The sequence below is a fragment of the Dermatophagoides farinae genome, chromosome 3 (assembly GCF_024713945.1).
Source record: "Dermatophagoides farinae isolate YC_2012a chromosome 3, ASM2471394v1, whole genome shotgun sequence".
Lineage (NCBI taxonomy): Eukaryota > Metazoa > Arthropoda > Arachnida > Sarcoptiformes > Pyroglyphidae > Dermatophagoides > Dermatophagoides farinae.
Genome location: NC_134679.1, coordinates 6349406 through 6366459, shown reverse-complemented (window position 1 = coordinate 6366459; position 17054 = coordinate 6349406). Strand labels below are relative to the sequence as shown.

The following is a 17054-nucleotide window of genomic DNA, read 5'->3' as shown; positions in this document are numbered from 1 at the left end:
ACAGTTTCATAGTTTTTTTGACATTTTCAAAAATTGTATTTATTTATCATCAAGAATTTATCCATTATTTTGTTGTTGAAAATTGTCTTTACAAATGTAAAAATCCATTCTTTTCAAAAATTATAAAATTATAGAATATAGAATCATTAGAAAAAATCATCATTATCATTAGTGATTTTTAAAATCTCTGCAGTTTTCATTTGTTGTTCATGGATCGAATGTCGTTGAACAATATCATGGCTATTGATTGGATCTAATTTTACCAATTTGATTGGTTTGACAATCATCGTTGGTCGATTATGATTGTGATTGTTGATAGATCGTTGATCAAAATGAATGGCACGTGATGAACAGTGGTCAGTTTCAAATTCATTTTGTATATATTCATAGAATTCTTTACCTAGATTTCCGACGAAATCATCATCATTTTTATCGACAACAGAGGTGGTTTCTTCATCAATCGTACAGTTGTTATTCGTATCAATTTTGATAGATTCATCTGATTTATGATTATCAGAGAATTTGTTGTCCAAGTTTCGATTCAAACGATTTATTGTCGGCTCGATAACTAAATATACACGACCATCATTAGCCATATCAACATCATCATCACCACTAGTCGTACTAAAATCTTCTTCCGATTCATTCGATTCGAATACATCATCTTCATCATCTCCATCACCAGCATCAACAAATTCATCAGATTCACGATTATCTTCTTCGTCATCAGCATCATCATCATGATTAATATAATCAACATGTGGTTCTTGATGATATTGGATGAAATTATTGTGGATCAAAGCTTTTGCACGATAATAATTACTGTGTAATCATCAACAAAAAAAAAATAAAATAAAAAATCAAGAATTTCATTTAAGAATGATCCATAATGGAAAAAAAGTGAAAGAGAGAGATAGTAAAAGTTGAATAAGTTATTATTGCACAAAAAGACGAAAAAAAAGAATGAAAAATATTTATAGACAAGAAAGTTTACAAGAAAATGGTGAAGATAAATAAAAAGATAAGATTCTGATGGATGATGTTGACAAAAAAAAAGAAAAGAAAGACAAAAGATTTCGGCATTGCAAATTGACAGTGAAATGAAATAGATAAATATTTAAAAATGATTGATTGAGAGACAGAAATCAGAACGAAAAAGAATCCAGAATATTCAACAACAGCAATGAGAAAAAATAAAACATTTACTGATTTTGTGCACTTTCTTCGGCCACTAATAATTCATATTCTTCAGCAGCATAACGATCCCAATCGGACATTGAGACACCATCTTCATCACGTTGTGATGCGAATGGATCACGTTGTTCATGATCAAGATATTTTTCCAGATTAAAGAATGTATCAAAAAATATTGGTGTTAATCGACATTTTTTCAGATCCGATAACATTATTCGTGATGGATCTTTCGGGCTAATTAAATCAATCATCTAACAAAAGAAAAAAACATTTTAAAATGGATTAATTAAACTTGGTGAATAAAAAAAAGGGAAAATGTCATACCTGACAAAGACAATCCGTAAATGGTAATGCTTCGATACCGGCAGATTCCATACGTTTAACTTGTTCATTATAAAAATATTCTAATTCATAAAATGAAAGACAACCATCACCATCCAAATCCATACAACGGAACCAATATTCAATCGCTCTTGGATGACGTTTATCTTCATCGGCCAATAGAAACCATACAAATTCCGTGTATGACATTTGATTATTATTACGTGAACCACGAGATGTTGTTGTGGTTCGTGTGACAGCACCACTAAATATTCTATCAATCATTCGTGAAGAGATGGCTGTAATAAATTAGCAACATTCACTTTTAGAATCGACAACAACAACAATAAAAAAAATCATACCAGAATCATTATGTCTAGAAAGATCATATTTACTGATGAATAGATCATGATCCTGATCTAGTTCCCAGAATTTACAATATATCACATAAAAATGTTCATAGGAAAAATATTCAGTTATCTGATTAATATCATCTTCTTCTTCCAGCAGATGAATCACCCTTAAAAGATTGGATTTTTTCAATTCAGGTAATGTTATCGTACCGGACCATGTTTTATCTACACAATAATAAATCCTTGCAATTACCGTATGCACATAACGTGAATGAAATTCTTCCGCTTCTTTTAGGAATAATAATCCTGGATGTGTATCAATTACATCCTGTATGAGTGGTTCAAAATCTTCAGGAATTATAAAATTTCTTCGTCCTTGCGTCATGATTTTTATGAAACGACTAGAATCATCGTAACATATTGAAATTAATCTATAAAACAACAATAACAAAAAAAAAAGAAATTAATACAGAATGCCCATCATTCAAAAAAAATTGTCCACTTACTTTTTCCAATAATTTGTAAATTGATCACAAGTAATGTATTCTTTTTTACTACTACTGCTGCCATTTGACATTGTGGTTCCATTGGCTATGATACCATTTTTGCCATTATTTGATGAATGATCGATTGAATTTGATCGACGAATAATACTATTATTACTACCACCACAACTACCATTGGCCATGGAACTATTTTTCGCATCAGCCAATATTGAACGAAATAATGGCTCTTTCCAATAAACAGGTATACCACATAATTTCAATACATTACCGAATTCTTTGACCGTAACATTACGATTTGGAAAACGATCAAAAATTGATACGATACGTTTAATTTGACTTTCAACTTCATTGGATGAATATGGCCGTCCAAGTGGATAATAGAAACGAGGCAATTGTCCGGGCAATATGCCAGAATTTGTACGTGAAAAACGTCTAAATGTTGGTATCGATGCGATAGTTGGCGGAGATTTTGGCTCATCTTCTTTATGATGAATTTTATTTTTTGTCAAAGATTTTACAGAAGATGCTGATGTTGTTGTTGTTGATGTTGATGAGACAGGTTGAAGATTGTTGTTGTTGCCAGAATCTTCCCCGCCAACAACATTATTCAAATCATCAGCTATTTTCAGATTTCTACCAATTTTCGTTGTATCATTCTGTGGTAACTAAAAAAAAAAAAATGTTTCCATACATAGATGTACACAGTTGAAGACGATTCCGAAATCAAACAACCGGAAAAAAATGGGAACAACAAACACAAAAAATTATGAGGGTGGTGTTTTGGATTAGAGAAAAAAAAATAAAAAGATTGACAGTAAAAACGGCAACAAATTCTTCCATTGTGGAGAAAAAAAGAATAATCAACTAGAGAAAAAAAATTGTCTGAGAAAATATATGATGGTGGCAAAGATTTTTCCTTTCTGCCAACAATACAAAGAAACTTTCCGGAAAAAATATTCTCTATTCTGTTATTCTTTTTGGTCTGCTGATCATAATAATCCTTCCTTTATTAATATGAATCTAATCATCATTATTGTTTTTCTCTACAATCATTAAATGCTTGCCAGAAAATAAAAAAAAGGTTAATGACTTAATTCAACTATAAAAACATGTGGATTATTGTTGTTTTTGTTTTATGTAATTAAAATTCAAATGATTCGAAAAACAAAACTCACCACAGCTTGTGTTTCCGTAAATTTCATCCAATTACCAATCTTATTTGGACTTGTTATACGATTACGTTGTAATTCAGTCAGTTTATGTTTCGTTACGGATGTTTTTTCTGGACATTTTTCAAATAACATAACACGTTCAGCTACCGAACCTTTTTGTAGGCCATGATGTTGATGCCGCTGTTGGACATGTACCTGTCCAAATACCATTTTTCCATTTACATATTTTGGTTCTGGTTTTGGTTCAGGTTTTGGTGCTGGTTTCGATACAAATATTATACGTTTTTTCTGTTGTTGTTGTTGTATGGATGATGATGATTGTGAATTTTTCTCATTATCAGATGAACTATCTGAACCGGAACCTGTTGATGATTGTGATGATGATGATGACGATGATGATGCACTATATAATTGGCCAACTTTAAGTGTTTCATGTAATAATGCTTTTTCATCATCAGTTAATGATGATTTTGTCGTCGATGTTGTTGTTGTTGTTGTTGTTGTTGATGATGATGATGATGACATTTTTGAATTTTCAGTTTGTAAATATTTCATTTCGTCATTCAAATAATGATCAAATGACGATAGAGATGATTCTGAATCTTTTTCGTTTTCAATTAAACCTAAACTTCTTGATAAACGATGACCACCACTCTGAAAAAATTTTTCATTTTCTTTTATAAATAAATCAATTGTATTTGATGTTAGTAGATTTGATGATTCATTATTCTTGTTGTTGTTGTTGTTGTTGCTATTGTCGCTGTCATCATTCGTATTCTTTCGATAATGATCTTCATTTATTACATTCAAAGGGGAATGATATGATGATGATGATGATGAGGATGTACCAAGATGATGCCGATTATTATTATTAAACTCTTGATTTCTTGCCACAAAATCTAACAATGGATCCGATGTTTTAGATGAATCAACAACAACTAATGATGATGATGGTTGTTGTTGTGGATTATGGTGAAATTGTCTAGATTTTGCTGTTATTATACCACCGCCACCACTACTGTTAATACCATTACTGCCACCACTACTGTTGCCGACATTATACGATAATGATGATAAATAAGAAGATTTAGAAGATTTGTCGGTGGTAATTGAAGAAGAAGAAGAAGAAGTTGAAGAAGCTAAAGAATCAGAGAAGAAAATATTTTAAATAAATTATAAATTACTGTACATTTATCATACATTTTTCTTTGCTTGTGTCAATAACATCGGTACCAATGTTGTCGTGATATTCCTCCATATTCCTCCTTGTTGAATAATTTCCATGAATATTTTCCAATATTTTTGCATGAATTTTACCACCACCACCACCACTACTACTACTATCACGATTCTTGCCAATAAAATGGCTCGTATCCAATGATGTATCGTTTGTCGTCGACATCATCATAGCCGTTGCCATCATTGTATCATCTAGAGAATTTTGTTTTCTATTCGATGTCAATGTTGTATAATGATTGTTTGATTTTATATTCGATGATGATGATCCGGATGATATGGTATTACGAGTTAGATCATTATCATGTGGTCGATTTTCTAATTCAATATTTAAATTATGTAAATCGATTCCGGTAGCAAAATTCAATTGTATTGGTGATGATGTTTCACTTCGTGATTCGATAAGATTTTTATATCTATTTATTAAAAAAAAACAAGAAAAAAAATCATCAGAATGTTTTTTTTTGCAAATTTTTATTCATCTACCACCGGAAACAACCGGTAAAAGTAAATGCAATGCAATGTAATTTGATCGTACTATTTAATTTTACTTTTCAAAAATCAAAAAAAAAAAAATTCTCTAAATATTCTCATTTTTTTGCTTGTCTAATTTTTTTCTTTGTTTTATTCTTCTTCTTTACCAACTAAATACTAAAACTTTTGCCAAAAAAAAAGTTTGTCACTATGATCAGAGAAAAAAAATATGAAACTAAAATCAAATGTTGTTGTTGTCAACACATGAGGCTAAAATTAGAGAGAATTGTGTGCGAATGAAATGAAATGAAAAATGTCAACCATACACACAATGCTGTCTAATAAATAAATAAATTTTCAATGAAATGACGTAGCTAATTGATACTTATAGATTTTTTTTGTTACCTTGCAAGTGAACTTGATTTAGGACTAATGCCAAATACAATTTGATGACGATGATGATCAGGATTTTCATTACCATTATTATTCTGTATCGATGTCGGTGATAAACATCGTTTCCGTTGTAATAATTCATCAGATTTCAATGATGATGATAATGTATTCGATGACGGTTGTGGATTTTGATTATTCGAAAAACGTAATAATCGTGATTGTACAACACCATCACGATTTGTACTTAGATATGGTGTTGGTGATGATGATCGATTTGATTCAGAATAATTTAGGTTACCATTCTGTTGTTGTTGTCGTAATAAATCAGCTTGTGATTTTTTTAATAAAATTTTTCGTCCATTTGATGGATAATCAATTGATGGTGATAATGGATTAGCATTATTATCATTATTATTATGATGACTAGATTCAGCCACTAAAGCTAATGCCAATTTTTCCAATTCATCTGTATCAGATGTTGTTGTTATTGTTGGTTTCGTTGACGAAATAGAACGTTGTTGTCTCAAGTTAAGATGATTTTTGACCGATGAATTACCATTATCATCAACTTGTCTTTGTCGTCGATCTTCACGTACAAAATTCCTATGTTTATTCATCATTTATGAATGAAAATGAAAACAAAACAGATTTTTTTCGACAAAATTTTAAATCAAAACGTAGTCATCAGATCAATAAAATGAAAGTCTATTCACACACACAGCCAGAAAGGCTAGAAAAAAATTTTTTTTGTTCATCAAATTTTCAAAAAAAAAACAGCAGCCTCTATCACCATCATCATCATCATCGAATGAGCAAGAAACACGAAAATAAAACCAAACCAAATGAAAAAAAAATCGATGAATGAATGAATTTCAAGGGAAAAAAAATTTAATTGCTTGATGATGAACAAAAAGGAAAAATTTTTTTTTTTTTTTTGAAAATTTTAAACAATCTATTACTATACACACACACACAAACTGTATACAAACATGGATTGATTGGCTACATTTTTTTTTCTCAATCACACATCACACACTGCACAACACACACACACAAACATTAAGCCAAAATTTAAAATGAACATATATACAATTGATGCTAATTCACACAATTCATCTATTCTGTGATTCACTGATTCATTCTTTGATGATCGTAAACATAAATTCTAAATGGCGATGGAAAGACTTAACACTTGTTGTGTTTTCGTTTTTGCTGTTGTAAGAAAAAAAAACACATACACACACAAACACAAACATTTTTTTTTTCTATTCTGAAAATGATTCTGTAGTAGAAGGATTATCATCATCATCATCATCATCAAATTTTCATTAAGGCATGTAGTAGATGTATATATATGAAACTAGAACATTGTTGAATTTTGAAATATAAAAAAACCGCTATATATAAATGATGATGATGATGATGATAATGTAGAACAACAACAACAGCAAAAACAAACCGAAAAAAAACGACGACTACAATGATGACGACAATGATGATTACTATGGCTGTTCTGATTTCATTGATCATAATCATCATTGTTTTATTTGAAAGATTCTTTAAAAAAGATTAATTAATATCGAGAAAGAGAAAAACTGAAGCAGATTTGATCTATATTTTATTTTTTCGTTAGGAAAAAAACCACTACATAAATCTTCATGTTTTGTATTGTTTTGTTTTGGTTTGTAGTTTAGTTTGTTAGTGGTGGAATGAATGAATGCCACACACACACACACACAAACACATACATACACATTGATCTGAAATCATTTTCGCATTGTCATCATCATCATCATCATCATGATGATCATCATCATTGCTATAAATCATTTAGGAAAATGAAAAAATTATGAAAAAAAAATAATTCACATTTCTCAATGTCATTGTCGAGTGTGATTTTTGATAACTTTTATTCTTCTTCTTTTTTTTTCCTCAAACATTCCATCCACATTCCATTTGAACAAAAAAAAAATGAAAATGAAAATGAAAGAAAAAACAAACTTACCGAATTAAATGTTCAAGTTCATCCGGTTGATTTTGATTATTCAATTCGGTTGTTAATAATTCAATTGCAGCATCAAGATTATTACGATAACTTTCAATTTTTGATAAAATTGATGTTGAAGATGTGGACGACGATGATGATGATGATGATGATGATGATAAATGATCATCGTTTGGTGATATGGATCGATTAATCATTGGTGTTGATGATGTTTTTTTGGCAATAGTAGTACCAGTAGTAGCCGTAGTGGTGGATCGATGACCACCACCAACACCTCTACTACCAATATCTATGGTGGTAGGTGTTGCCGTTTTTGTAGTAGGCGTTTTAATTTTATAATAAATAAAATTTTTACAATCACTTATTGTTGCTGTATCGTCGTAATCGTCTATTTGTTGTGGTTCTTGTGGTTGTTGTTGTTCAACAAAAACATCAAAATCTGTACATTTACCAAAATGAACTTTAGCTGAACATGTACCAAATATTTCTGTACCATTGATATTTGGATGACGAAATTTTTGTCCTAATGAACAAAATTGATAATTTTCAGGTAAAATATGTATCGCCTGTAAATGTGGTTGATCAATACGTATGGAATAATATTTCTGTGGATTCGTATAAACAACTAGACGATGTTGTTGTGGTTGTGGCTGTTGTGGACGTTGATGATGATGATGATTACGGTCACTTGTGATTGATTAATCGACAAAAAAAAGAAAAAAATTTTAATTAAAAATGAAAATAAAAAAAAATAAAACTTGGTCTCGTATTTCAAAATTGCGAAAAAAAATCAAAAAAATTTCACACCACAAAATTTTTGCTCAACGATCAATGTGAAATAGCAACAAAAACAACCGAAAAAAATATAGGCCGGTTATCAAAAAAAAAAAAAAAAATATTTATCACTGGTCACCAAGGTGATTTGTCAAAAAAAAAAAAATTTTTTTTCCTTTTCACTGTTACTGTCGATATATTCCAATATGTACAAATAACAACCACAACCACCAAAAACCTTTGGAAAGAAAAATAACCGACTTATTGTGGACAACAAAAACAACAAAAAAAAAATTACGGTAAAGTGTTAAAATTTTCAAAAATGAACCAACACATGAATGTTAAAAACCAAAAAAAAGTGAGGATTTGCTGCTGAAATACCCGAAGCGTCAAACAACATACAAAAAACAAACGAAAAACAAAATCCAAAAGAAGAGAAATTTTTTTTTCTTTTTACAGAAAATATAAAATTATGTTACAAACAAACACAGAAAAACAAAAATATTAAAATGGATTCCCACCTACACCGACAGCTAACAGACAAACAGACAGACAGTGAGATTTACTTAATTTTTATATATAAATATGGAAAAAAATGAACGTGTGTGTGTGTGTGTGTGTGTGTGTGTATGGAGCAAAACCATATTATATATATCGAAAATAAACAAATGAAATTGAATGAAAAACCACAGACAATTTTTTTTTTCTTCAATTCTTTCATCAGCTTGTATGAATGAATGAATGAATGTGAAGCAATTTACAAATAAAATAAACTGGGTGTGAATCAAGCAACAGAGAGAAAAAGAGAGAGAGAGAGAGAGAACCATGTTTAACAACAACAAAACATCCATTTGATGATCCAGGAACAAACCATTTAAAAAATGATTTAATAACTGGAAAACAACAAATATTTCACAAATAAACAAAGAAAGAAAATAAAATGCAATGTAAATGCAAATAAAAACAACAAGTGTTATTGCCTGTTGCTTACTTGTTGCTTCGATGCTTGTGTGTTATTAGTGAATTTTAAGGATTTTTTTTCTGGTCAATTGGTGATTATAATGTTGTTGTGTGTGTTGATGATGTTATTGAAACGTGTAATACAAATACAGGTAGCAGGTTGTTGCTTCAAGTATCTTGTTGTGTAATTGAAATAATAATTATATGACACATGGACGAACAAAATCGACCATATGTTTAATGTTGAGGTCAATTAGTTGATTTTTTTTTGTTTCATCATCGTTCTAGTCATCAGAAAAAAATCAATCAAAAATTGAAAACAATCTTTATTGGGTGTGTATAGTGGTGGTAGTGGAACATTGATAATAAAGTGGGCGACATAAAAAAATGACGATGAAATTAAAGGCATAAAAAAAAGAAATTCATCGATACAAAAAGTTAAATTTAGAATGTCCTCTATTGTCTTGATTCATTCGCGTGTTTTTTGTTTTGTTTTGTTGGCCTTTTTTTCTATGCCAAAAACGGTTCGATTTTTTTTCTCGGAGACCATATAAACAAAAATTGAAAATTAAACGATGAAAAAATTTCTTTGACAAACGACAACATCAACATGATTGCAATCAAAAAAAAAAAAAAAAAAAAAAAAAAATCATTTACATAACAACAGCATGTTGATGGTTTTGGTGACCTTATCATTACTTAATATGGACATTTTTTTTTCTTCAACATTCAAGCAAACAGACAGACATTTAAAAAATTCAATCAATCATTCAAAGATTCCTTTTTTCGGTTTCATACATTCAAATATCAAATGTTTTGGTCTCATTATTGTATGTGACCAACGACATATAAAAATGCATTTTGAGCATTTTGGCAAAAAAAAAAATATCAAAATGTCAAACATTCACAACACTAAAAGATTTATCCGGGTGGAAACAATTTTCTTTTTTGTCATAATAAAATTGTGTTTGTTTTTCATAGATTTGACATCGAATTTGATTTCTGAATGCATCACACAATGAATTTGAACTAGGAATGACATTTGAAATGTAACATCAATAATGATGATGATGATGATCATTTTGTCATGTTGACAATCAATAAATAAATTGATTGATTGATTGATTCGATTCAATTGATTGATTTTGAATATATGCATTATATGGTTGAATGAATAAATCAAAAACAAAATTTGAATGACAACATGCATGCAACAAGTGAAAGTGATGATTTTTTTCGCTTCTAATGGTCAACTTGTTGCCATTGATTTTTAGTCAATTAATTAATTGATGTAATTTTTTTTCGGGACCACAAAATTTCTATGAAGTCAATATTTTTATTTTGAATCTGAAACAACGTGGGCGTCATCAATTTTTTTTACTTATTTCGTAATAATAATCTCTAGATATTTTTGGCTGATAATTATTATAAAAAAAAAAATTTCAAGATTCTCAAAATTTCAATCATCAACAAAAACAACACTAGTGACAGAACAAAACTTGTCACACTCTACAATTATGGTAGCAAACAAAACAAAACAAAAAAAAATTCAAGTTATTTTTAGATATAAAAAAAATTCCGCGCCTTTGCCACATTCATCGAATAGTTTATTCACACACACACACACACACACATCATATCATAATCTACATATATTTCTGAAACACAAAAAGTAAAACAAAAACGGTGTCAACAAACAACAAGAATTCAAAATTTTCTTACTAGGATTCTATACTGTTACGACGGCGAACAATTGCCGCTGCTGTTGCTGCAGCTGATGTTGCCACATCATTTGTTTGTCGTTTCCGATTTGGTAATGTTGATGACCATGATGATGATGGCGATGGCGATGGCGTTGGATAAATTCGTTGATTTAATGAAGACATATTGAATGGACAATTGTAGCATAAATCAAAAAAATTAAAATTTTAAAATTTCATTGAAAAAAAATAATTGTTTCGAAAACATATCCGGAACATGACTTTTTTTGTTTGTTTGTTTGTTTGACACCAACAAAAAAACAACAAGGATATAATCATCATTTGGAAATTGTGGTATGATTAGCAAATGATCGTAAACCATTTCATAAGATCATCGAACATGTGTAGGAAGATGATGTTGTTGATTATAATCATCATCATTTTTTTTTCGTTTCATTTTTGTTTCATAAAGGTGGTAATGACAAAATTTATTTTTCTGAGAAAAAAAAGGATAAATTTAGAAATAAATCTGATGCCATTTCATTCATTCACAAAAATGGATATGAAGCAAAAAAAAAACAACAAAATTCAAGGATGTATCAGAAAAAACAAGTTTGTTTCTGGAACACATACACACACACACACACACACACGATAAACACAGATGTAAAATTATAGGCGATTTCGAAAAAAAATTTTCCTTGTTTTTAAAAAGAAAATAAAAAAAAAATCCAAATTGAGACAAATTGAGTTAAAATAGTTAAAATTGACAGAATCGAATTCAATTCGATTAATTTTACAATGCGAATTTTTTGCAATGAAAACAACAGCACAAACACACAAGATGAGAAGGTGGTAAAAAAAAATCGCACACACACACACACATACAAGACACGAGTCACAGAATCAGTCGAAATCAGCATAAGTGAATTTCATATATGAAAAAGAATTTTTTTTCCGACGATGATGTTTACCGAGAAAACAGAAAAATACAGCCAAATTAATTCTATTCGAGATCAAATGCTGATCGTTGTTGTTGTTGTTGTTGTTGTTGTTGTTGTTGTTGCTGTTAACGGTGAATGATGACAACAACAAAGTAATGAATTTTTCTGTTTTTGTATTCAAATATTTGATGTTTAGAAGTGAGTGAGAGTGAGAGAGATTGTGAGTATCATTTCTGATGTTCACCATACAATAAAACAAAAAAAAATGAAATTCTCCAATTCACCAAAAGTATTCTCAATGGCAGCATAATAAAATACGCCAACACAATATACATACACGATGATGTTTGTTTGTGTGTGTGTGTGTATATATGTGTGTTTGATGAACAACGAACAAAATAATAAAATCCACCATCCTCATCATAATCAGGATTGTCGTTTTTTTTGTATGTCGTGGATGCTTATGGGATGGCGCGATAGTGAAAAAAAAATGAAAGAGAAATGATGATGATGATAATGCGTTAATGTTTGTTTGTGAATCTGATAATAATAAAATTGTTGAATTCGGTTGTTTGTGACTATATGGTTTTTGTAGCAATCACACACACACACACATTTTTTTTTTCGTTCAAATGAATTATGGCCAAACAAAATAAACAAAATTCCATCATTTGAATGTGAAATAAAGAACAAAAAAAATTGGTATTGATGATGAACAGCAGAGAAAAAAAAACCAGATGAAAAATGAAATGATTTTCTTGCACCGTTTTTTTAATCATCCATCATGATCATGATCATCATCAAAAGCGGTGAGAATTCGAATTTTTTTTTCGCCAAGACACTGGCGCCATCTTCCGACGAGAATGACAGTGAAATCTGAATCTGCAATTTTTGTGAATTTTTTTTTTGAAAATTAAAACTTTCACATTTATTGATTGATTTCAACCGAAAAAAAAGATATCATCATTTTATTTTTTTTTGCAAAATTATATGAATTTTCAAAAGAAAGAAATCAAACAAATTACAAAAGTCGTGCCCGTGGAACACGTGTTGTGAAACGAGATTTATGGAAATTTCTGCTAATCCGATTCGGTAACGGAAATTTAATCTTTGAATCATGAAATTGTTTCATATGCGGTCGTCGACATTGATTGGCGGCAATCTCTTCCACTTTGATGATTTGGATAGAATCGGCACGTGCACGATGACGAGCACCCATATCACGATCTATTTTTATTTTATTAATTGAAAAAAATTTACAAAATAAAAATTTATTTAAACATTTTAAAAATGTATATAAATACTTACAACAAGCAGTGATAGCATTGTTGGTGGAAATGTCACGATATTCACGATACATGTTATGGCTACCGGTACGTGAATTATAACGTAACCATACACCATAATTCTTTACACGTTTAGCCGCATTCGATTCTTGTATCTCTTTGATTTCGACAATTTCACCATTAGCTTTTTTAATTTTCTTCAAACGAGCCAAAAAATACCAAAAACGTGATTTAGCAATGATGGCATCGGGAGCGAAAATAGTCATCCGATACAATGGTGGATGTGGATTATTATCATTAACCAAATGTCGGCCAATGATTCGGTATTGACGGAGCTATTGATATAGATAATAAACAAGAATTAATTAATCAATCCATGAATGAAAAGAAATTCGAGAAACAAAAATAAAATTGACAGAAATAGAAAAGAACCTGAGCTTTTTCCTTCAAACAAACAATGGTTAGCATTAAATGAAAGATTATGAAAATTATTTTTATTATTTTGAACAATCAAGATGGATTTTTATCGAAAAAAATGACAAAAACAAAATCTAAAACTTACCACACCAGAAGCTTTCATTTTTTCAAAATTTTTTCGAAACTAAATCGAATGTTTACCAAACGAAAACAAAAAAAGACTCAAAGACACACGCACACACAGCCACAGGAAACAGGAACATTTACACAAAATAACATGCCACATGTAAAGCGCACACGCATGCTCTAAAATTTTCCAAAAACTTTCCATTAAACGTTCAATTCCATTTGCCAGGAATATTTCCCAATGGATTTTATTCAGATTTTTTCATTGAAATTATCACAAAAAGAAAAACTCAAGAATTTAAAAATTTTTTCAAAATTTCAATTTCGATTTTTTATTGAATTGAATTGAATTATGAATGTTTAATGTATGATGGAATTACACACAAAGATAAAGAATTTGACTACTACAAATTAAATTTAATTTTTTTTTCATTGACTGTAAAACTACAATTTTCGGATTTTTCATCATGAAATGATATAGTGGAATTTAATTTTTTTTGTCGAATAACAGATGGTTTGATGACATCCATTATCATTTTTAGTTTCCACCACGAAGTCGCAGTACAAGATGGAGGGTGGATTCTTTCTGAATGTTGTAATCGGACAAAGTACGGCCATCTTCCAATTGTTTACCGGCAAAAATCAACCGTTGCTGATCTGGTGGGATACCTTCTTTGTCTTGAATTTTAGCTTTTACATTTTCAATGGTATCCGATGGTTCCACTTCCAAGGTGATTGTTTTACCAGTCAAAGTTTTTACGAATATTTGCATACCACCACGAAGACGTAACACAAGATGGAGAGTGGATTCTTTTTGGATGTTGTAATCACTCAAGGTTCGGCCATCTTCCAACTGTTTACCGGCAAAAATCAATCGCTGCTGATCTGGTGGGATTCCTTCTTTATCTTGAATTTTGGCTTTCACATTTTCGATTGTATCTGATGGCTCAACTTCCAATGTAATTGTTTTACCAGTCAAAGTCTTGACGAAAATTTGCATACCACCACGTAGACGTAAGACAAGATGGAGGGTGGATTCTTTTTGGATATTATAATCACTCAATGTTCGGCCATCTTCCAACTGTTTACCGGCAAAGATCAACCGTTGCTGATCTGGTGGGATACCTTCTTTGTCCTGAATTTTAGCTTTCACATTTTCAATGGTATCGGATGGCTCGACTTCCAATGTAATGGTCTTGCCGGTCAATGTTTTGACAAAAATTTGCATACCACCACGTAGACGCAAGACAAGATGGAGAGTAGATTCTTTTTGGATGTTATAATCAGATAATGTACGGCCATCTTCAAGTTGTTTACCAGCAAAAATCAATCGTTGCTGATCTGGTGGGATACCTTCTTTATCTTGGATTTTTGCTTTCACATTTTCAATCGTGTCCGATGGTTCGACTTCCAATGTAATAGTCTTACCAGTTAAGGTTTTGACAAAAATTTGCATACCACCACGAAGTCGTAATACGAGATGAAGGGTGGATTCCTTTTGGATGTTGTAATCGGACAAAGTTCGACCATCCTCCAATTGCTTTCCAGCAAAGATCAATCGTTGCTGGTCTGGTGGGATACCTTCTTTATCTTGGATTTTAGCTTTGACATTTTCAATAGTGTCAGATGGTTCCACTTCCAATGTAATGGTTTTACCAGTCAATGTTTTCACGAAAATTTGCATTCCACCACGTAGACGCAATACCAAATGCAATGTAGATTCCTTTTGAATATTATAATCGGACAAAGTTCGACCATCTTCTAATTGTTTGCCAGCAAAGATCAAACGTTGCTGATCTGGTGGAATACCTGTATTAGAATTCAAGGGAAACGAAAGAAAAGTGAGCAATGATGAAAACGAACTAATAGAAAAAACCTTACCTTCTTTATCTTGAATTTTAGCCTTAACATTTTCGATTGTGTCCGATGGTTCCACTTCCAATGTAATGGTTTTGCCAGTCAATGTTTTCACAAAAATTTGCATACCACCACGAAGACGAAGTACCAAATGCAATGTCGATTCTTTTTGAATGTTATAATCGGACAATGTACGGCCATCTTCCAATTGTTTTCCAGCAAAGATCAATCTTTGCTGATCTGGTGGAATACCTATAAATAATATAATGAAAATGCAATGTTGAGCAATTTATGAATCAAACACACAAAGAAAAAGTACATACCTTCTTTATCCTGAATCTTGGCCTTAACATTTTCGATGGTATCCGATGGTTCCACTTCCAAAGTGATGGTTTTTCCGGTCAAAGTTTTCACAAAGATTTGCATGATTATCGAGATAATAGAATTGCAAATTTCAAAACAGCAAAAAGAATTTGTTTAAAATTGGATTGAATGATGAAAAAATACGACGCAATAAAATTGTAATCGAGGACACACACAAAAACAAGATAGAAATAGAGAGAGAGAGAGCAAAAAACGAGTCGAAGAAAAAAATTCGTTAAACAAGCTTAACACAAAAATCACAAATGATGTAGTAATGGCGTTTTGTTCATCGCTTTTAAATAAAAAATTATGGCCTTGTTTTGCACCAATACTATTGACCACTACTACTATTCGATATCCTCCTCATTTTCATTGTTCGATTGTGTCGCCATACTTGTTTTACTTATTAAAACACATAAAACAGTTATTACTCGCTTATTTTGTTGATGTGTGCTCGATTATATTATCGATAAGATTATCATTTTTTTTGTTTTAAATTTAATTTAAAAATAATTTAAATCATTTTTTTTATTAATGTAATCAATAAAAAAAAACAATAATAAAATTTAATTAAAATTAAAATTAGTGATAACAAATCTATCACATTATCACAATTTTAAAATTTCTTAGAAAAAAAACCTAGAAACGAATGTAATTTTTTTCAATGCATATAGTGCGCATGTACAAAAATTGAGGAAAAAAAAAAGTAGGTGGTGGTTCGGATTTTAGTAGTAGTGGTGGTGGTGGTGGTGAAAAAAGGGCGAAACAAGAGGAAAAAAAAGAAGGGCAGAAAAAAAATCGAATCGAATGATTATTATTGAATTACGTGTGTGTTTGTGTACTCGTGTACATTATGTATGATGGGGGGGTCTAAATGTTGCCCATGGGCACAATCGTTATTTTTTTTTACACAAAAAAAACTTTATTGCACTTGTGTATTTCATTTGTATCCGTTCAATGATTATTATTGATA

At 30.5% G+C, this 17054-nt stretch overlaps 3 protein-coding genes across 10 annotated transcripts; all 3 read right to left on the bottom strand.

The window, feature by feature from the left end:
• Positions 1-12: 12 nt before the first annotated feature.
• On the bottom strand, positions 13-12766 carry LOC124494420 (uncharacterized). 7 transcript variants are annotated; one of them, XM_047057580.2, is made up of 10 exons: positions 12370-12766; positions 7655-8341; positions 5662-6252; positions 4747-5198; positions 3550-4685; positions 2375-3039; positions 1878-2299; positions 1519-1814; positions 1207-1445; positions 13-822 (listed from the first exon to the last, which is right to left on the bottom strand). In XM_047057580.2, the coding sequence occupies exons 2-10, from the start codon at positions 7849-7851 to the stop codon at positions 147-149; spliced, it is 4674 nt and encodes a 1557-aa protein (XP_046913536.2). In that variant the 5' UTR covers positions 7852-8341; positions 12370-12766; the 3' UTR covers positions 13-146. The 7 variants fall into 7 exon arrangements, with proteins under 7 accessions (XP_046913536.2, XP_075585514.1, XP_046913535.2 ...); XM_075729399.1 differs by lacking the exon at positions 12370-12766 and adding an exon at positions 11111-12327 and having other exon boundaries at positions 2375-3030; XM_047057579.2 differs by lacking the exon at positions 12370-12766 and adding an exon at positions 11111-12326.
• Positions 12767-12977: 211 nt separating this feature from the next.
• On the bottom strand, positions 12978-14009 carry RpL18A (ribosomal protein L18A). Its single transcript, XM_047057592.2, has 3 exons — positions 13881-14009; positions 13341-13653; positions 12978-13259 (listed from the first exon to the last, which is right to left on the bottom strand). Exons 1-3 carry the CDS (start codon positions 13896-13898, stop codon positions 13054-13056), a joined length of 537 nt encoding a protein of 178 aa, XP_046913548.1. The 5' UTR covers positions 13899-14009; the 3' UTR covers positions 12978-13053.
• A 157-nt stretch (positions 14010-14166) lies between these two features.
• LOC124494424 (polyubiquitin-C) lies at positions 14167-16485 on the bottom strand. Of its 2 annotated transcripts, XM_047057588.2 has the most exons (3): positions 16042-16485; positions 15743-15970; positions 14167-15670 (listed from the first exon to the last, which is right to left on the bottom strand). In XM_047057588.2, exons 1-3 carry the CDS (start codon positions 16142-16144, stop codon positions 14400-14402), a joined length of 1602 nt encoding a protein of 533 aa, XP_046913544.2. In that variant the 5' UTR covers positions 16145-16485; the 3' UTR covers positions 14167-14399. The 2 variants fall into 2 exon arrangements, with proteins under 2 accessions (XP_046913544.2, XP_075585532.1); XM_075729417.1 differs by lacking the exon at positions 15743-15970 and having other exon boundaries at positions 16042-16353.
• Between the last annotated feature and the right edge of the window lie 569 nt (positions 16486-17054).